General features: G+C 40.4%; 1 protein-coding gene across 1 annotated transcript; it reads left to right on the forward strand.

Moving 5' to 3' along the window:
- The first annotated feature begins 12,404 nt into the window (after window positions 1-12,404).
- Window positions 12,405-13,527, forward strand: LOC131687766 (uncharacterized). The gene is made up of 2 exons (XM_058971859.1): window positions 12,405-13,448; window positions 13,516-13,527. The coding sequence occupies exons 1-2, from the start codon at window positions 12,405-12,407 to the stop codon at window positions 13,525-13,527; spliced, it is 1,056 nt and encodes a 351-aa protein (XP_058827842.1).
- Window positions 13,528-22,011: the final 8,484 nt, after the last annotated feature.

Consider the following 22,011-nt stretch of genomic DNA (forward strand, 5'->3'; position numbering starts at 1 on the left):
TTCAACCAGTCAGAAACATGGTTGAAAATTATAATGACGTTTTCTTTTTAACGGCGATAAGCTATCACATACGAATATCGCTATCCACGAAATAGAAACGTCAACTAATATCCCCATCAACAAGAGACAATACCGATTTCCGGAGTCGACAAAGACCCAAATCGATGAACAAATCGAAGAAATGGAGAAACAAGGCATCATCAAACCTAGTGGAAGTCCCTGGAATGCCCCGGTCCTTTGTGTGCCGAAGAAACCAGACGCTAATGGTAATAAAAAGTATCGAATCGTAGTAGACCTTCGTGCTCTAAACACGATTACAAAACAATTTGTATACCCGATACCACTAATTGACGAAATACTGGACAACGTAGGAGATAGTTGTTATTTCTCCTCTTTGGATTTGAAATCCGGATTTTATCAGGTGCCAATTCACCCACGGGATGCCGCGAAGACGGCATTCTCAACCCACAGAGGTCATTTTGAATTCACTAGAATGCCAATGGGACTTAAAAATAGCCCAGCAACATTCCAAAAACTAATGAACACAATTTTATATGGTTTAAAGGGTATCAAAGCCTTCGTATATTTGGACGATGTCGTTGTGTTCGGTCGAACAGTAAAGGAACACAATGAAAACTTGGAGAGAATTTTGAAAGCTCTGAGGGAGCACAACCTCATATTGGGGCCTGGGAAGTGTCATCTTCTCATGGAGAGATTGCAGTATCTTGGACATGTCATCTCGAAGGACGTACCCAATGGAGACAATGTGGAGGCAATCAAGAACATGAATAGACCAAAAACGGTGAAGGAAGTTACATCCTTTCTTGGAATCGTAAATTTTTATGGCAAATTCATTCGAGATATTGCCGCAAAGAGGAAACCTCTAAATGATTTACTTAAAAAAGAAGCAAAGTTTGTGTGGAGTCCGGAATGTGAAAACGCATTCAACGAATTAAGATTACACTTAACTTCGGACCCAATATTAGTAAGACCAAATTACGAAGACACGTTCGTAATTACTACGGATGCAAGCGACTTTGCAATAGGCGCTGTGCTCTCCAACGAAAAGTCAACAGATCGCCCAATTGCATATGCAAGTAGAGGACTGGTCGGTGCCGAGAGGCGCTACCACACGATTGAGAAAGAATTACTCGCTGTTATATGGGCAGTAGAATACTTTAAGCACTATATATTTGGACAACGATTCATAATATATACGGACCATCGTCCACCAATTTCAATATGGCATTTAAAAGAAACTTCTTCAACACTTACGAGATTACGGCTCAAACTACAAGGCCTTGAGTGCGACATCCGATATAAGCAAGGAAGAGAGAATGTGGTTGCGGATTTTCTATCTCGCCTACCACAAAACAATGAAATGGACGACAAAAACAAAGAATCAGCTGTCCCGGTGTTAGTATTGACGCGAGCGCAAAAGCAAAGAAAAGACTCCGAAACATCGAGAAATAATCAAGCCGCCAGTGACGATTTTGACGTCATTGATATGAGTAACAATGAAAGCTCAAGAGATGCGGAAAAGAATAGCAACATAAGTGAAACATATGAGGAATTCGAGGAAGCAATACCATCCAATTCAATCCCCACCGAAATCCTTAGTTTTGCATCGGTGATTGACACCGAAGGAACATATGACGCCAATTTTGATATTTTGAATAGCAGAACATCGTACGCTGAAATTTCTAAAATTTGCGACTTACTGCATGGACTGAAGGATTATGTGCATGACAGTATCCTTTCTGTTCCAGAGAAAAAACTATTTGGCATCATAATGCCAGGAAATGCCAATACGCTGTTAGACAGCAAAGACTTTTTTGACATATTCATGCAGGGCTTTGCCACATTGATCAGCAAAATGCCCAACTCAAGTAACATACAGGTTGTTTCATTTAGAAAAATTAGACAATATGAGGCGATCCAAATGCTGCAATTCGCGGCATGGAAAGGCAGAAAGCAATGTACGCTGTACAATGCGGATTGCGAGCGCATTGCAGTAAAAACAGAGGAAGTAGAAAGAATCCTACTGGAATTTCACGATGCCCCTCTAGGAGGACATGTGGGAGCGAAACGCATGCTTCGCAGAATTAAGAATCTATTCCAATGGAATAACATGCGCAGAGACGTAGAAAATTACGTACGACAATGCGAGTCGTGCCAGAAAAACAAGATCCACAAGAGGAATAGGATCCCAATGAAAATTACTACAACGGCAACGGAACCGTTGGAAAAATTATATATGGATATAGTCGTCCTACCCGAATCAAACTGGGGAAACAAATATGGGTTGGTGATACAGGATGATCTCACCAGATACCTAATCGTAGCACCAATGGAGAATCAAGAAAGCGAAACAGTAGCGCGGACTTTCGTAGAACATGTGATCTGTAAATTTGGTACTCCACAGGAGCTAGTTACAGATAACGGCACAAACTTCGTTAGTTCTCTAATGAAGAATGTATGCAAAATTCTAAAGATAAAGAAGATAACTATCAGTGAGTACCACCCGTAGGCAAACTTAGTAGAGAGAGCCAATAGGGAATTAAAAATTTACTTAAGACAGTACATAAGTGGAGAACACGGCACTTGGGACCAATTACTCCCATTCTTCACATTCGAGTACAACACTACAACGAACTCATCGACCGGATTTACACCGTAGGAATTGATGTTCGGGCGAAAGGCTACACTTCCCACGTCAATTTATGAACGAAAAGACCGGGAAATTTATTATGACAGCTACGCAGGCGAAATCAGGAAATGCTTCGTCAAAATGCACGCAACGGCAAAGGAAAATCTGATTTTATCAAAGCAAAAAAGAAAAGAACTCTATGACAAATCAACGAACGAATGGACACCTATGTGGGGGGATTTAGTACTAGTACACGCAACCCCTATGGGTGTAGGACAGAAATTGCAAAATCTATGGAGAGGACCATACGAAGTGGTCGAACTGCCAAGTGAGCAAGCAGCCGTAATTGAAAACGGAAATAGACTTGAGAAAGTACATGTCAACCGATTAAAAAGGTACATGGACTGAGTTCTAATAAAAAAAATGTACATAGTTGTAAATACATATGTACATATTCACCTTATTAAACTATTCTACATATAAACACAAGTAGCTATTAAATCAATATGTATATACTAGTCAGCATTGTGTATACTGAAATAGGAACAAAGAATAAATATGTATACGAACAACACAACGAAGAACAAATAAAGAACGGAATGCAAAATGAAGGGCATGAAAAAAATCAAAAGTTTAAAATAAAATAAGCAGTGTCTGTCGATAAAAAGCAATTTAAAATGGTAGAAAATATAAAGCCAGAAAGTGAGAAATTTTTTTTATTAACGAGTCAAGTAGACTGTCGTATAAAATATGGGATATAATAAAAACATGAAAAAGATGCAATCGAAGGAAAAGTTGCGAATAAAAGTAATATAAATTGAATACATGGAAAAAGGGCAATCAGAATGAAGGTTGCAAAACACTGATAATAAAATCGAGTACAAGAGATGGTCAGAGTCCGAGAAACCTGAACCAAACTAAGGAAAAAATACAGAAGGGCCAGAGTCAAAAGACCTGAGTCGAATACAATGTTATAAAAGGAAAATATAAGAAGGCCTGAGTAGGGTTGCCACCTCTGGAGAGGCTTTGACCCGGAGATTTTCACTGATCGGGGGGAGGGGGGGGGTGTATTTTGAATGGAACGAGACAGAAATTGGAATCCAAGCGATTGCTCGGCATTTTAGAGCACTTTAATCGCTGTAAAGCTGTATTTTTTGACGGTTGAGAACGGTTTTATCGGTTTAATGTGGTGTAGTATTTCACTTCCCCGACTAAGTGCCAAGAACACAAAAGCACCAGCTACTCTCACTGTAGAGGATAAGTTGAACGAGCATTGCTCTCCTCCACAATTAACAGGAAAAGGAGAGCAATGGAGGCAGAGCTGCAGCATCACACTATGTGGTGTCGGTTATTCATCACCAACAAATTTTCATTTCGCAACAAAGGTGCAAAACTCACCTCCCTAGCCCAGTTAAGGATCGCTGCCGGAGTAGCAACAACACCGAAAGAACTCGTTTGATGTTGATCTAGTCAGTTGGATTAGAATATAATAATCACCACTATGAGTGAAATGATTTGGTAAAATTGCAGCAAAAAAACTTTTTACACCATTTTGAACGACTTAGTGGAATGCAACATTTCAATTGTAGCATATGACGAAATATTACTTTCCTTAACCCTCCGGAAGTCGCGCATATGGCCTACCGAACGAGCAGCCGCTGGTAACCTAAGACGATTTCGCTAGATTTTCAGAGCGCGACTGCCGGAAGGTTAATTTGTAGTAATTTTATTTGTTTTTCATTTTCATTGCTTTGTGAAAGAAATTATTAATATTTGGTGAAATCATCTTCGCCACCTTGAAATGAAAGGTTAGTCGGGCAAAATAAATTTGAACCAGAGTAATAGTTAACTTAGACTTTTTAAATGTTTTGTAAAGAATCAATTAATTCCAAAAAAAAATTCAACCTATGCTTCTTCCCACCAAACCCGGAGAAATTGATGTAGAATCCGGAGACCCGGAGATCGCTCCCGAAAACCGAAGTCTCCGGGTCAAACCCGGAGGGGTGGTAACCCTAGGCCTGAGTCATTGAACCAGAGCCGAAATAAAAGTCAAGAGTCAAGAGCCAGAGTCAAAGGACCTGAGCTGAGCACAATTTTATAAAAAAGATTCCAGTATGAATATATAAAAAGGCCTGAGTCAGTGAACCAGAGCCAAAATAAAAGTAAAGCCAGAGTCAAAGGACCAGAGCTAGAGCCAAAATTATTAAGGTCACGTATTTTCTAAATCGGATCGTGTAAGCTATACTACGATTTGAAACTCCGGAGTAAACAATGCCGAAGTATCGAGATGGGAACACAAGAATGAATGAGCAAGGGGAAGTCAGACCCCTGGAGTGAAAAGGGTGTATGATACACAAGGAAACTGATGGCAGCATGTATGATAAATGAATAAAGTACGAACGAGTGTTTAAAATTTCAGATAGGACGAAGAGGTTGACAAACGAGGACAAACCAAATAAGGGCGAAAAGGGTGAAGAACAGGAATACAAGAGCAAGACGAAGGGAATAATCATTCGGTGATCTTAGCGGTGAAAACAAGGGAAAAAAGTTTCATAATTAAAGAAAAGTGTTAATGGACACTGTAACATATAGGTGATGAAAGCGTCACGAAAAACATGAAAGTGGGAAAAGAAAATTTTTATTAAACAATTTATAAAAAGATGTGTAGCGAACACGCTCAGAAGATTACATTTTACCAATGAGGCGTGACATGAATCCGTCCAAGCACTGGTTAAAATTTAAATATAAAAAAATGCAGTTAAACAAATGGCGAGAAAACGCCCAGATGGGAAATATTTTATGAAAAGGGCAAACATGCCAAAACAAGAAAGTTATCAACAAGTTGCAGTAGAGACAGACACTGCAGAAGAATTTCATTTTAAATTTCACAAGAGTCGCAAATCATCCAAAGTGCGTTATTTTTTTTTCTATCTTTCTAAATATTATTAGGAGAATTTCGATTTGGTTTCACAAGTTGCGCTTCAGTCCACCTTGGCAATTGTAATTTTCAGGTACTCTCTAGGATGGATGTAGTTGACACTGGTAAGTAAAATTTCAGAGTAATTTTCCTTCATAACCGCATGGTTAGCAATACCATGTATCTATTTTCAGGAATTTAGGTCTTTATTTACAGGTGGGTAAACCTCAATTGGATAGGGGAAGATGTCGAAGCAACATACACAATAGCCACGATAGACAGGAAGGAAGACAATCAAGTATTCCCAAAAAAATACTTACCTCGCTTCGACAAATGTTGTCGACACAAAACATTTTTGAAAAAAATTAAAAAAAAAATTTATTATGAAAAAATTATTATGAAAAAAAACACAATTACAAAAAAGACACAACTCGAAGAACACACAAAAAAATATATTATCCATCTCGAGCCTAAAACAATATTACAAAAAAAAATACTAAAAACCGAGCACAACAGGCAAAAGAACTCGAAATTATTAAAACGAGCAAAGTAAGCAAAAGATCTCGAACAAAAAAAACACATTTGAGGAAAAAGAAGGATTTGGGGGCAATTACTAACAACTAACACCCTTGTTCTTGCTTGAAATACATATCCGACAAGAATAGATTAGGAAGATTGCCAAACCGAGTCGGTTTTCATTTTAAAATAAACTATAAGCAAGAGTAATCTCACATACGACAAATTTTAAAGCGTAAAGTAAATAATTGAAAACAAACAGAAATCGAAATAATTGAATAAATATAGTAAATTAAAAGTTGAGATTGAAGATAACAAAAAAATATTTAGTTCATTTATATTTTTAACACAATAATAATCTATAACAGTCAAATTATCAAAACGGTAGGACAAATAAGCAAATCACGTCTATTGACGAAAAATATAAAGACTAAAAATAGGAGATTTTGTATAAAGCGGAAGCAGAAGTCCAGAGTAGTGTGTACTCTGTGGACAAAGAAGGATGTCACTTCTCAACCAATTGGAAATATCCTGCCGCACGAGGAATGCCGAAATCTGAATTCCGAGAACCACTACGCAACCGAGTCGAGGAGCCGAGAGTGGATGTAACGTTTGGAAGCAGGAAGAGGAGCACACTAGGACCATCGTAAAGTTAGGATGTTAATAGAAAAATGAAAAAACTATGATAAGAAAATTTTAAATATTCCGTTTTTTTCTTGCTAATAGTGAATAACAAACATAATTTTTTGTAATGGAAATCTTAGGTATTAGAACGCAAAAGACTTCTAACACATTCCTTTTTTTTAATGACCCTCGCAATCGTCTTGATGATGCGTCTCTCCGAGGCAACATCAAGCTCAGTAAGTAAGGGGGTATGCAGCGCCCATAGTTTTCGGCCAGCATCAACCCAGGCAAATTTCTCCAAGTGGTGCACCATGGAAGCTAATTTCCTGGGTTACATCACCAGCTACAGCCTTAAGCTAAGCTGATATTTTGATGCACTCGTGCTTTCCAAGCCATATGCTTACGGAAACGAATAAACACTTTGTTTAATTAAACACAGTTTGTTGCTGCTAGCAGCAGACGGCGACGCTGCCGTAGAAAGTAAAGGCCTCCGAGTATGAGTCATAATGAACTACTGATTCATCCACCGGGGTCTTTACTCTCGCGAGCGTGGAAAGAATGTTTTGTTTAGGTCTGAGACTCTCTCAGAGTAAAGTCTACACAGACGATATGATAAGTCTTTTGTGTCAAATTGTAAAGAGTCAGTCGTTCGAAGTAGTAATTAGTGTTCGCACGCGCGCCTGTTGCGCCTTTAGTCAGTTCATAGTGGTTAGGAGTTCATGACCCGCGCACCGCGCGAGGTGTCAGTCAGTGGGTAGAAGATAATTGTGAGGAGCAGTGATCTGCTTAATCGAAACTCAGCCACTCAGGGATTTAGAAAAAGAATTATTTTGAGCGTAGATTACGCTGAAGCGAAAGTGATTTGGGCGGTGATACAACTAATAAAGCAATAAATAAAGCATATTCATATATATATATATATATATATATATATATATATATATATATATATATATATATATATATATATATATATATATATATATATATATATATATATATATATATATATATATATATATATATATATATATATATATATATATATATATATATATATATATATATATATATATATATATTAGGGCATTGCAAAAAAAACTTTTTTTTGAATTCTCAAAGGCCCCCCCTCTCATATTGTGACAAATGTCAAAGTAAGCTCAGATGCCAAATTTCACATCATTTGGACAATTTTAGACCCCCGCCCACTTCGCTTGAAATTTTTTGAAATTGGTTCTATGGGAAAATATGGAGGAAAAATACATTAAATGCTATAACTTTTGAAGTAGCAATCAGAAAATTAAAATTTATACCTCTTTTGGAAGGAAATAATCTTGGTATTTGAATGGAGATATATTTGTTTCTAGAAAAATACGAGAAAGTGGGGTACTGGGTCATTTTGACCCCAAAATCCCCTATTTTTAATGATTTTTCTGCTCCGTGATGAAAATCATACATATTTTGTAGTTTTTCTAATGTAAAAAAATCTCAGAAATCTAACGGAACCCTTTTGACCTTAGTCCGAATACGAGAAGTTGGGGTTAAATGGCCTTTTGACATTAATACTAACCTTCATCATTTTCTCGTGAATATATCTCTATTATTCTTCACTCAATTTTCATAAACTATACCTTGTTGAACGTGGAAAATCCTTAGGATTATAACAAAAATAGATTCGTTACCGGTAAAATTCAGGAACATCAAATTATCTGACATATAGTGTCGATTTCACATTTTTATCATAAAATCGCACATATTAACTCCATTTAACAACAAAATTCTTATTTAATTTACTACTTTTAGTGTAAAATATGCTTAGGGATCACATGAGAAAAGTTCCATTCCTGGAAAAATAGGGGAAGTTGAGGTATTATGACAAATAATGAAAAAAAATAGATTTGTAGAGTAAATATCAAAAAGTTTGATGTTTCTGAATTTTACCTTTAACGTTTTTATTTTTGTTTTATTCCTCAGAATTTTACACGTTCAATAAGTTACATTTTATGAAAATTGATTGAAGAATAATAGAGATATATGCATGAGAAAATGATAAAATTTAATATGACTGACAAAAAGCCCTATAACCCCAACTTCTCGTATTCGAACTAAGGTCAAAATGGTTCCGTTCGATTTCTGAGATTTTTTCACATTAGAAAAACTACAAAATATGTATGATTTGCATCACGGAGCAGAAAAATCATTAAAAATAGGGGATTTTGGGGTCAAAATGAGCCAGTACCCCACTTTCCCGTATTTTTCAAGAAACAAATATCTCTTCATTCAAATACTTAGATTATTTCCGTTCAAAAGAGGTATAAATTGTAATTTTCTGATTGCTACTTCGAAAGTTATAGCATTTAATGTATTTTTCCTCCATATTTTCCCATAGTACCAATTTCAAAAAATTTCAAGCGAAGTGGGCGGGGGTCTAAAATTGTCCAAATGATGTGAAATTTGGCATCTGAGCTTACTTTGACATTTGCCACAATATGAGAGGGGGGGCCTTTGAGAATTCAAAAAAAAGTTTTTTTTGCAATGCCCTAATATATATATATATATATATATATATATATATATATATATATATATATATATATATATATATATATATATATATATATATATATATATATATATATATATATATATATATATATATATATATATATATATATATATATATATATATATATATATATATATATATATTGGCGAGACACAAAGTAAAGCACCACCCCACGACAATGTTGCAGCAAACAAACGAAAAGCGCTTAATCGAAGCGTTTTCCAAACAATCGAAATGCCCGTTCTCAGCATAAACGGGTACCACAAACATCCGCCTTGGAGGGCCATAAAAAGTATGCGCGCCGCCATCGCTCTGCACCAGTTCTCCAATTTCAACGAAGTACGCAACTCTACACGATGTGGCCGTTCGGAGACGACGTAATCATACAAAATACTATCAGCGCACACGACGTCGCATCGTATTCTCTGGACGGTGCATTCTTCATCATCATCATCGTCGTCATCATCATATGGAGATGGCGACGAAACGGCAGGCGGCTAAAAGCGCTTGAATCAGCAAATCGACGGAACCAGCTCGAGGTTTAAACAACTCTGTAAATAAATGTGAAATAAAATCAAATCAGTTCCCTTCTGGACACTCACGTAGAATGTGTTTAATTTTATAAATCACATATCACACCTCAAAGAACGGCATTGGGTTTGGGCCAATGCTGTGGTTCATACGGTGATTGGTGCTTCGAGACCGGGTTCGTGCCGGTGAGGCATCAATCAAAATCAGCAACAAACATTTTGGTGACCCCGACGTGATCGGGTCACTTCGCGCGCGAAGAAAAGTGATCCGAATGACTAATTAATAAGCCGCAGTGCAATATGCGGTGAAAAACAAATTAAGTGAAAAAAGGCCGCTTACTGCGGAAACCTAGTGAAAATGACTGAACAGGGCAATCTAAACATGCTTTTTACGAAGTGCATGCTGCTAATGCATGACACTCTCAACAGAGTGAAAGCGTCTCCCGTGTCCACCATTGAAGCGTGGGCACTTACTAAATTGACCGAGGCTCATTTCGAGATGGCATCCGGCGCGGTCATCCGCGGAAAAATGAGCTTCGTTTACAAAAGCTCGCTGTTGAACTTAAGAAATTCAATCATTGTTGAAATTGAGTGGAATATAGTGCGGGATATTCCCACTCAGCCGCCGCCGGCTATCGAAAGAAACGAAAGTAAGCCTTAGGAGGCTAAATACGACACATAGTGCGGGGTGGCATCAGACCACCCAATCGAAGTGAATGAATTGAATAACGAATTCCATTGAATTGCCGGCCGGGTGCGGCCGTGCAACGAACAAAGAACACGTCGGCAAGTGATAAGTGCTGCGTGAAATGATGCTGCTCAATTATGAGTCAGTGAACCACTGCCTGAGTGCAGTTCGCGTGTGGGGTGGCATGAAACCACCCACCTAACTTAATGAGCTGCCGCCCGAGTGCGGCAGATGTAACTAAATCAGGTGCACCGGCACGCAAAGGCCGTGTGTAATAGTGCTGCTCGTATCGCGAGCCAGTGACACGAAGCGAAAACCCGTCGGTATAGTGCTACAAATTGCCGGCGGAGTGAACCAAGTGAAGCAAAGTCCTCCTAAGCTGAGGTTAAATAACACAGTGTTAACGAAGAACAGTAACGATGAGTGAATTTGAACAGGAACGTGCCGCAACGGCGGACGTTTTAAAAAATCAATTGACCGCTCTTGAGGGCGGTCTGAAGAACATTAATGACGAAGCGGTTCGGCTCGGCGAAAGTGAAGACCAGCCACCGCAAATCGAAGTGAAAACGCGCATTGCAATGCTGGACGGCCTGTATGCGCAGGCGTCTAGCGTACTCCTCAAACTCGAAGGCAATGGTGGGCCCTCAAAAAGGAGGGCGCCCCTAATGGCCTCCTACCTGCGAGTCAAGGTAAGTCTCGAAAAACTTTTAAACACGAACGAGTCGGGACAAATGATGCTAGCCCCACTCGACCAGACGATGAACCCAACGGCGCGTGCAGACCATCTACCAAGAATCGAGCTGCCGCGATTTACAGGCTCGCCCACCGAGTGGCTGGCCTTCAAAAGCCGCTTTGAAAAGCGCATACTAACACTACACGAAGATGCGGATAAATTCGCATTTCTGAACAAATGCTTAGAGCGGTATGAGCCCGCTCTAAATACCATGGAGGCACTCGAAAATTCGGGTGTTAGCTTTGCCGAAGCCTGGGCAAAGCTCGAAGAACGCTTCTACAAGAAACGGGTAGCCTTTGAGGGCTATTTTTCCAAACTGATTCGCATGAAGAAAGCGAACAACCCCAGTGCCAAGGCGATAATGGCACTTATCGATGCGATGGACACAACGGTCCATGCCGCAAAACAAATAACGAACGAAACCAGCGGGCTCGATTGCGTCGCAAACGGGCTAATCGTCAGTGTCGTCAAAAGCAAGTTAGACGATGCTACCGTCTCAAAACTAGAAGAACGATTGGATATTCACAAGGTCTATCCATGGGTCGAGTTTAAAACTGAACTCGAAAGACGTGCCAACCAGCTGGCATGTCAGCCGCACGATGAAGGGCAAAACAAGCCCCGACAACCAACAAAGACCGCAGCTTTGGCTAGCACCAAAGTAGTGGATTCACGCCCATGTTTCGGGTGTAGTGAAAATGGACACACCATCTATTCGTGTCCAAGCTACGCCAATCTCTGCGTCCCCCAAAGGAAGCAATTAGTATCGAAAGAAGGACGATGCTTCAATTGCCTCGGAAGGGGACATACCACAAAAGGATGTAAATCACCACATCGATGCCGTGAATGCAACGGCCCTCATCACTCGTTGCTACACGAGCAGCGAGACCCTAGGCCCACTGGATCTAATGACAAAAGAGAACCTAACAAGGTAGCGCTCGAGATGGCCGCAGGCCCTTCAAAGTGACTAAGCCAGGAATATGTATTTTTGGCCACAGCTTAAATGAACGTAAAGGGTGCCACGGCGTGGTACCAACTCAGATGTCTGCTGGATTCCGGCAGCCAAATCGAAACTATAACTGAAGAAGCAGCCCAAGCACTTAGGTTACCCCAGCATGACGCTCATCTCACAATAAAGGGGGTGGGTGGATGTATCAACACGAGTAAGAAAATAATAACAAAGATGGCATCTAGATGCGGAAAATTCCAAACTACTATTGAAATGATGGTGGTGCCCAAAGTACTGGAAGACCAACCAAACGCGCAGATGAAACCCGAATCTATAAAGGTGCTAACCGGACTTACGTTGGCAGATCCAACGCTTTACAAGAAAAGAGGAGTGGAAATATTACTCGGAGCGAGAATATTCTTCCAAATTTTGGGCCCCAGGTGTACTAAACTGGCAACCGGCCCTACCTTTCAAGAATCAGCACTCGGATGGCTAGTCGGAGGACTAGTCTCTACGCACATTAAACCAAAGGCCACCTTAGCAGTAGTATCTGTGAAAGTGGAAAACCATGACGAACGTGATGACGAGCATCACGATGAACTAGATTGCCTATTCAAGCAATTTTGGAACCACGATGCAGTTAGTGCAACTAACTCAAGCTCAAATGAATGCGAAGATCATTTTAGCAAAAACACTACGGTAGGCTCGGATGGAAAATTCATCGTCCGAATTCCTATGAACGGAGAGCCCGAACTACTAGGGCTTTCTTATCAACAAGCTAGAAGACGCCTTCTATCACTAGAACGACGACTCATTATGAACCCTGATCTATATGAAGAATATCGAGAATTCCTTAGAGAATACCTAGAGTTGGGCCACATGAAGCTCATATCACCAAACGACCTGGCCAAAGTCCAGTACTTCATACCGCACTCCTGCGTAATAAAAGCAGAGTCCACCTCCACGAAATTAAGAGTGGTGTTTGATGCTAGCGCTAAGACATCAATCAACCGATCATTGAACGACCTGCAAAGGTGCGGGCCAGTGATTCAGCGAGATTTATTTGATCTGCTGCTGGATTTCAGATGCCACGACAAGGTGGTAACAGCCGATATTGCCAAAATGGACAGGCAAATCAACGTCCATGACGATGACACGTGGATGCAATTTATCCTGTGGAGAGCACAAACCAATGAAGAAATTCATGCATACCGCTTGACAACTGTAACGTACGGAGAAGCCGCTTCTTCCTTCCTGGCCTGCCGGGCGCTTTACCAAGTAGGAGAAGAAATCAAATCAACGCACCCCCAAACCGCAGAATTAATTCAACGATGTTTCTACGTAGACAACCTCATGATGGGGGGAGATTCAATACCAGAACTCACGAAGCAATGCAAATCAAGAGAGGCAGTGCTCAACACATACGGATTTCCCTTGAGGAAATGGGCGTCTAATGATGCTCAATTACTATCATACATTCCAAACGAAAACTTAGAACAGGTAATCACGATTGGTGATCAAGACGTAATAAAAACATTAGGCGTAGCATGGTCACCACACGACGACACATTCAGATTCCAAGTAGAAGATGTGCCATCTAACAACTCGAAAATGACGAAGCGCCAACTCGCTTCGGAAGTACTACGATTGTACGATCCCTTGGGCATCATGCAGCCCATTATCATAACGGCCAAAATCCTTCTTCAAGGCCTTTGGAAAACTAAACTGAAATGGGATGACGAAATCCCAGTCGAAACCTTACATGAATGGCAGAAACTCAAGCGAACACTGCCGAAACTAGCGAACTTGGCCATTCCGCGACAGGCGGTTCCAAGTAACCATCAATATTTAGAATTGCACGGTTTTTCCGATGCATCCAACGTCGCCTATGGCTGCGCGATATATGCTTACGCCATAGATCTCAATGGACACAAGTCCATGAATTTGCTATGCGCAAAATCAAGAGTTACGCCTCTGAAAAAAATTACTCTCCCACGGAAGGAATGCTTAGGAGCAAAGTTACTGGCTGAACTAATGACAAGGGTCGTTAGCAACGTTCCGCACCAAGTGCAAAATATTCGCTATTGGTGTGACTCAAAGGTGGTCTTGGCTTGAATTAAATCCAACAAGCCACATAAGGAAATCTATGTACGCAATCGAATCAATGCTATCCAAACACTAACGAAAAAAGAAGATTGGCAATACGTGCCAACTGACAAAAATCCGGCAGATATTGTCTCTCGAGGGGTGTCTGTAGACCAGCTACTCACCACCAAAACGGTAATGTGGCTCCACGCCACGGAATACGCACTCCAACCTGAACACATTTCGCAATTGTACGTAATCGAACTAGAACAGACGAGTGCAGAAACACAACATGAAGCAACTAAGAAAATCGAAACCGAGGATTTAATCCAAAGTTACCCACACCATAACTCCTTCAAGAAAACACGACGGCATTTCGCCCTACTTAACCGAGCAATGAACAATTTTCTATCTAAATCGACGGCAGCTAAGCGCCGAGGAATCAATAAAGAATTAGTCTCAGGCCCAATCACACTCAACGAATTAGAAGCCGGAACGAAGCTACTAATCAAGCATATGCAGTTTACCTGCCATCCAATCGAATTATGTAACATGCAAGAAAATGGAGCGCCTACCAAGCAAGGCCCTCTCCAAAGTCTAAGTCCTGTCATAGAGGATGGGCTAATCAAAATCATGGGCAGGATCAGTTTAGCTGATTTGCCACAATCTCAACGATGCCTCACGTGGATCCCACGGGAGCACTTCTTCACGAAAATAATCCTAGAACACATTCATCGACAAACCCTGCACGCTGGGTTTGAAACCTTAATAGCAGAATTCCAGCGCAACTATTGGATACGCAATCTACGAAAGACGGCCAGAGCAGTCGTACACAAATGCATCTTATGCGCGCGGGCAAGACCGCGCCAACTACAACAAAGGATAGGCCAATTGCCCAGGCCTAGGGTGAACCCATCACCCGCTTTCACCCATACAGGCGTCGATCTGTGTGGGCCATTCGAAGTACTACCAAGTAAGCGAGCCAAATCAAGAATAATAGCATACGCATGCATTTTCGTATGCTTCTCAACGAAAGCAACCCACATCGAAGTGGTCGAAAATCAATCGACCAACGCATTCATGGCCGCGCTAATGCGATTTGAATCGTTGCGCGGTAGGCCCGAAATCATTTACACAGATAACGGGCGCAACTTTGTAGGAGCGAGCCGCGAGCTTGCTGAGCTAAGGAGAATTTATAACGACGAACTATTTCAAAATGAACTAATAGGAATAGCCGCAGAGCAAGGCATACGATTCTCATTCATCCCCCCCAGGAGCCCCAACTTAGGAGGGCTCTGGGAAGCTAACATAAAGGTCGCCAAGCGATTATTCACGGCAGCAGCACGAGGAGCAATTTTTAACATTTTAGAACTTCAAACAGTATTTTACCAAGTGACGGCGATAATGAACTCCCGACCTCTATACTCGATCCTATCGGATCCTGACGCACCAGAATCACTAACCCCAGGTCACTTCCTCATAGGAAGGCCCAAGACAGCGCATTCAATCCCATACAAGGCCACAGATGAAAGAAACTTATCAATTCGATGGAAACGCATTCAATCACAGACACTGCAATTCTGGCAGAAATGGAAAAATGAATATCTACAGCACTTAAGATGTGCAGCTAAGTGGACCAAACAGCATCCGAATTTGCAAGTTGGTCAGATCGTCTTAATTGGTGATGACAACACCCCTGTGGCAAAGTGGCCCATGGGAATTGTCATCAAAACGCACGCTGGTGAAGACGGAATTGTACGAGTGGGTACAGTTCGCGTAGGAACCAATCTCTACAAAAGAAATGTAAGGCTGTTGGCCCCCCTGCCAATAGAACCCTCCATCAACGAAAATGAAACTCTTAACACTAATGAAAACTCTCAAAGTTTAGACGCTGACCTCTCACCTTCCAGCCGAAACGATACGATTTGGAGCGGGCGGCTCCGCTCCAAAGGGGGGAGAAAATGGTGTGACACAAAGTAAAGCACCACCCCACGACAATGTTGCAGCAAACAAACGAAAAGCGCTTAATCGAAGCGTTTTCCAAACAATCGAAATGTCCGTTCTCAGCATAAACGGGTACCACAAACATCCGCCTTGGAGTATAAAAAGTATGCGCGCCGCCATCGCTCTGCAACAGTTCTCTAATTTCAACGAAGTACGCAATTCTACACGATGTGGCCGTTCGGAGACGACGTAATCATACAAAATACTATCAGCGCACACGACGTCGCATCGTATTCTCTGGACGGTGCATTCTTCATCATCATCATCGTCGTCATCATCATATGGAGATGGCGACGAAACGGCAAGTGGCTAAAAGCGCTTGAATCAGCAAATCGACGGAACCAGCTCGAGGTTTAAACAACTCTGTAAATAAATGTGAAATAAAATCAAATCAGTTCCCTTCTGGACACTCAAGTAGAATGTGTTTAATTTCATAAATCACATATCACACCTCAAAGAACGGCATTGGGTTTGGGCCAATGCTGTAGTTCATACGGTGATTGGTGCTTCGAGACCGGGTTCGTGCCGGTGAGGCATCAATCAAAATCAGCAACAAACATATATATATATATATATATATATATATATATATATATATATATATATATATATATATATATATATATATATATATATATATATATATATATATATATATATATATATATATATATATATATATATATATATATATATATATATATATATATATATATATACGTTACGACGGTTCCCGCCACCTGCCAACATCAACACATCCACCAGAGCCCATAGCAACAACAGGTATCCAGGCCAAGCCCAGTGCACGCGCGAGGATAAGCGATGAGCTACGCAAGTTTCACCCGACGTGGGAACGACGGAATCACGCCACCCGGAGGAACGCCGATTCAGCAGGTTCAACCAATAAAAGGCGATTGACGAGTTTATTATATTTAGTTTATAAGGTGACAGTGTAGAATCTAGATTAGTTTTTCGAATAAAAGTTTTTTTATATAAAGTCTCGGCATTACGGCTTAGCTGGCGCAGTCAAGGTAGTCTGTGGAAGTAGTGTATCGGAAAGTGCTTCAGAAACAACAAAACCCAACCGAGCAAAGTTCAGGGCGAACAACTGGTGTACCGGGAAACCATCGGTGACAAGATATCATCCGAGTTGCGTGCATCCAGAGCGAAGAAGGACCCACAGACAGGACCACCCCTCCCAGAAGGATTGCTACACCACCTTAGAAACTCCAGAAGGATGCTGCTTGTCCTACTGTAAGTAAACACACCCACATTTTTTTAGTGCTAAAGTGATTTATCAGTGAGATTATTCAGAGTGAGAGGGGATATCAAACTCAAAAATTATTCTCCCGTAATTAATCCAAAGTGCACAAATTAAACGAACATAGCATATCAGTGCGCGGGGGAAACAAAAAAGTAACCCACGAACAAGTGCGAATTAATCAAACTAAACGCGCGCATCGCCTACGGCACCAGAAAGTGCAAACAAATAATTTTATTTCCACTACCCGCGTGCAAAGCAAAGGAAACAAAACACGCCATGGCCGAGCCATCCGCGCAATTCCAAGTAATGGAAATCACACCCGAGCAGCTGATACAACAGGTTGCTCAGCTGACTAGCACGCAATCAAGCTTAATCGCAACAATTAACGAGTTGCGAGAAAGAGCAAATAACCCATTCACAAAATTCCAAATTCCCGATCAAATCAAGATCATCCCACAATTTAACGGGAACCGGAAGGAAGCCCTAGCCTGGATAGAGGACACACAAGAGGCAATTGACCAGTTCGAGGAATACGAACTCGAACCCGAATACAAACATATCATTAGAGTCATAAAATCAAAAATAGTTGGCGAAGCAAGGGAAGTGCTTATAGCTTCTGGGAATCCATCGGAGTGGATCGAAATTAAAGAGATCTTACTTAATGCTTTCGGGGATAAACGGGATATAACGTCCCATATCCAATCATTGTTCTATATACGACAGGGTAAGAAAATTCTTCAGGAATATTTCCAAAAAGTCAAAGCAATTGACACGGCTATTAAAACAACTGCCGCGCAGATGGAGGACTATAAAAAATCCACCGAAGCTGTAAACAAACTTATAAGCTTGATGACCCTCACCAGGTACATCGATGGGCTGAACGGTGAAAATTTAGCTATGTACGTCAGGAGTTACCGACCAAAGTCCTTGGAGGAAGCTCACGACATAACAATTGCCCATTCAAACGCCTCTTTTCGGCAAAAAATGGAAAATCGGCAATCTTCTTCTAGCTCTTTCGGACCAAACCCAAAATTTCAAAACAAAAATGATAACACCAAAAACCAAAATTTCAACTCAGGACAACAAAAAACCAGTTCTGGCAAGTTCAAAAAGACCAATGACGAAGACGTTTCTATGAAAACTCACATTTCGAAAATGCAAATTAACAATAATGAAGGGAAAAGGAACAAATATCCGGAAGAATCAGACGAAGAACCAGAAGAAAACCCAACCGCTGAATGTAAATTTGAGTCCGACGAAGACGAGTATTTCGTAGGGGATGAGATAAATTTTCAAATAGCCGGATCCGAAAAGGCAAAGAGATAAACAACTTCATTCCTTACATAACCATTTCGACTACAAAGGGCGAAATGAAATTTTTGATAGACACAGGCGCTAACAAAAATTACATATCACCCGAACATGTTAATTTAGAAAACGCGAAAAAAGAAAAAGGCCTCAAGGTAACCAACATCAACGGCACCTTCGAGATCAAACAGTCCGTATCGTTTGATCCGTTTTCAATAAAGAAAAAATTAAAATTTTATGTTTTTAAATTCCACCAGTTCTTTGACGGACTGATTGGGTATGAATCGCTGCGCGATCTGAACGCTCAACTAGACACCGGAAAAAATAAATTAAAAATTGGCAGGAAAACTATTGAATTGAAGAAACGATTTCCTGAAACACAGAAAATTAATCTCAACGAACAGAAAGTACAGTTCATCAAGATTAAAACAGTGAACGAAGGAGATTTTATTATAGGGGAAGAGAGAAACATGGGAGACTTTTCTATCCTGCCTGGTATCTATAACAGTAAAAATAACTCCGCTTTCGTAGCTGTGGAAAATCACAGTAAATCTAATCTGGAAATCAACGTCAATGAAACCAGTTTTGAAAATGATGAATTCCTAGAAACTCAAGGACCAAAATTTTGCGCGAAAAACAAATTTAAAATACAAGACGATTCTTTAAACAAATCGGAAAAGGAAGCTTTAGAAAAAATAATCTCCGATAATTCCGAAACCTTATATTTCGAAGAAGAGAAATTGTCATTCACTCATCGGATTAAACATAAAATCAGAACGGTAGACAATATCCCCATTCACACAAAATCATATCGCTACCCGCAAATATTCGAAAGCGAGGTGTAAAAACAAATACAAAAGATGCTTAAGGACGGGATCATAAAAGAGTCCATATCGCCTTATACGTCACCCGTATGGGTAGTACCCAAAAAGGTCGACGCATCTGGAGTAAAAAAGTTTCGATTGGTCATCGACTATCGTAAACTTAATGAGAAAACCATTTCCGACAGATATCCAATACCGGATATCACGGAAATATTAGACAAACTCGGTAGAGCAACCTATTTCTCTACCATCGACTTGGTCTCCGGATTTCACCAAATCCAACTAGAAAAAAATGATTTTGAAAAAACGGCTTTCTCTGCGAGTTCTGGAAAGTACGAATTCACTAGAATGCCGTTTGGCCTTAAGAACGCCCCTGCGACATTTCAAAGGGTTATGGACGCCGTTCTTCGGGAATTCATTGGAATATGTTGTCTGGTATACATGGACGACATAATAATCTTTTCTAGCTCATTCGAAGAACACGTTAAAGATATTAAGAGAGTACTTCAAAAGCTGAAAGAAGCGTGCCTAAAAATACAGTTGGATAAATGTTATTTTTTTAGACGGGAAGTTCAATTCTTAGGACACACCGTTACTGAAAATGGAGTCAAACCAAATAGCGACAAAATCGAAGTGATTAAAAATTGGCCTATCCCGAAGAATGAAAAAGAGCTCAAACAATTTCTGGGAACTATCGGCTACTACCGCCGCTTTATTAAAGACTTTGCTAAAATGGTAAAACCTCTTACACAACTACTGCGAAGTGATACCGACTTCACATTCACCCCAGAAATAATTCAATGCTTCGAAAAATGCAAATCCCTTTTAACCATGGACCCCATTCTGGCCTACCCTGACTTCGAAAAAGAATTCATCCTTACAACAGATGCGAGCGACTTCGCGATTGGAGCAGTCCTATCACAGGGACAAATTGGCAAAGACCGCCCTATCGCCTACGCATCTAGGACACTTAGTAAAGCCGAAGAAAATTACTGTACCACGGAAAAAGAACTCTTAGCCATCATATGGGCAGTGAAACATTTCCGCCCCTATCTCTACGGGAGACGTTTTAAACTAATCACAGATCACCAGCCTCTCATTTATTCCATGACCTGCGCGAACCCCAAAATTATACGGTGGAAATTAGACTTAAGTGAATTCGATTTCGAAATCATTTATAAACCGGGCAGAGAGAACGTCGTTGCAGATGCCCTCTCCAGACTTAAACCGACCGATATAAATGCTAATAGTCAAAACAACGTGGAGGACAACGAGAACGAAGATGTAAACGAGAGCGATGGAGAGACAGTGCACTCAGCAGACACTAGCGACAACCATTATATCTGGACAACTGAAAAACCGATTAACATGTTCAAAACCCAACTAATTTTCAAAATCTCACGAAGCGACATCGAAGCTCACGAAGAAGTCTTCCCTAAATATCACAGATTCACCATCTGTAAACCGGACTATAATGAAGAATCTCTTGTCAAAATTCTTAAAGGAAAGCTCAACCCAAAAGGCGTTAATTGCATCTATTGCCCCATATCACTAACCCAACTAATCCAAGAAACGTACAGAAAACACTTTTCTCATGCTAAAATCTTCAAGATCTTTATTTCACAGGAACTCTTACAGGACGTCAGGTTACCAGAGGAACAAGACGAAATCGTGCGGAAGGTGCACGAGTACGCACACAGAGGAACGAAAGAAAATAAACAACAAATCCTTTCGGATTATTTTTTCCCGGAAATTGACAAAAAGTTAAAAATTTTCATTAACAACTGTCTTATCTGCAAGAAATGCAAATACGACAGGAAACCTCCAAAATTAATACAAAAAACAAATGACACAAATCATCCCTTCCAAAAGATTCATATCGACATTTTTTTCATCAAAGGCAGAAAAATGCTAACGGTAGTCGACGCGTTTTCAAAATTTGCAAACGTGATACCTCTTGAAACAAGAACAATCATTGATCTTAAAAGAGCAATCACGGAGCACATTCGAGTTTTTGGCAGACCGGAAGTAATAGTTTGCGATCAAGAGCCTGGTTTCACTTCAATAGATTTTATCGGTTTTCTCCAGGACCTAAACATTGAATTACACCACGCGAGTTCTAGTAACTCTAACGGAATAGTGGAACGTTTCCACTCGACGCTAATCGAATTATTCAGGACCATGAATCACAAACACACTGACTTGGAACTCAATGACAGAATAAACATTTTGGTCGACTTGTACAATAACACGATACATTCTGCTACAGGTTTTAAACCCCGTCAGGTAATCTTCAATTACCAGAACAAAACGAACGCTGACGACATATATCAAAAATATCAAAAGATCCAATCGG

This window comes from Topomyia yanbarensis, chromosome 3 (genome assembly GCF_030247195.1).
Source record: "Topomyia yanbarensis strain Yona2022 chromosome 3, ASM3024719v1, whole genome shotgun sequence".
Lineage (NCBI taxonomy): Eukaryota > Metazoa > Arthropoda > Insecta > Diptera > Culicidae > Topomyia > Topomyia yanbarensis.

Bases quoted from the DNA above. Each gene is read 5' to 3' on its own strand.
- LOC131687766 (XM_058971859.1), top strand. From the start codon at position 12,405: ATGGCATCTAGATGCGGAAAATTCCAAACTACTATTGAAATGATGGTG.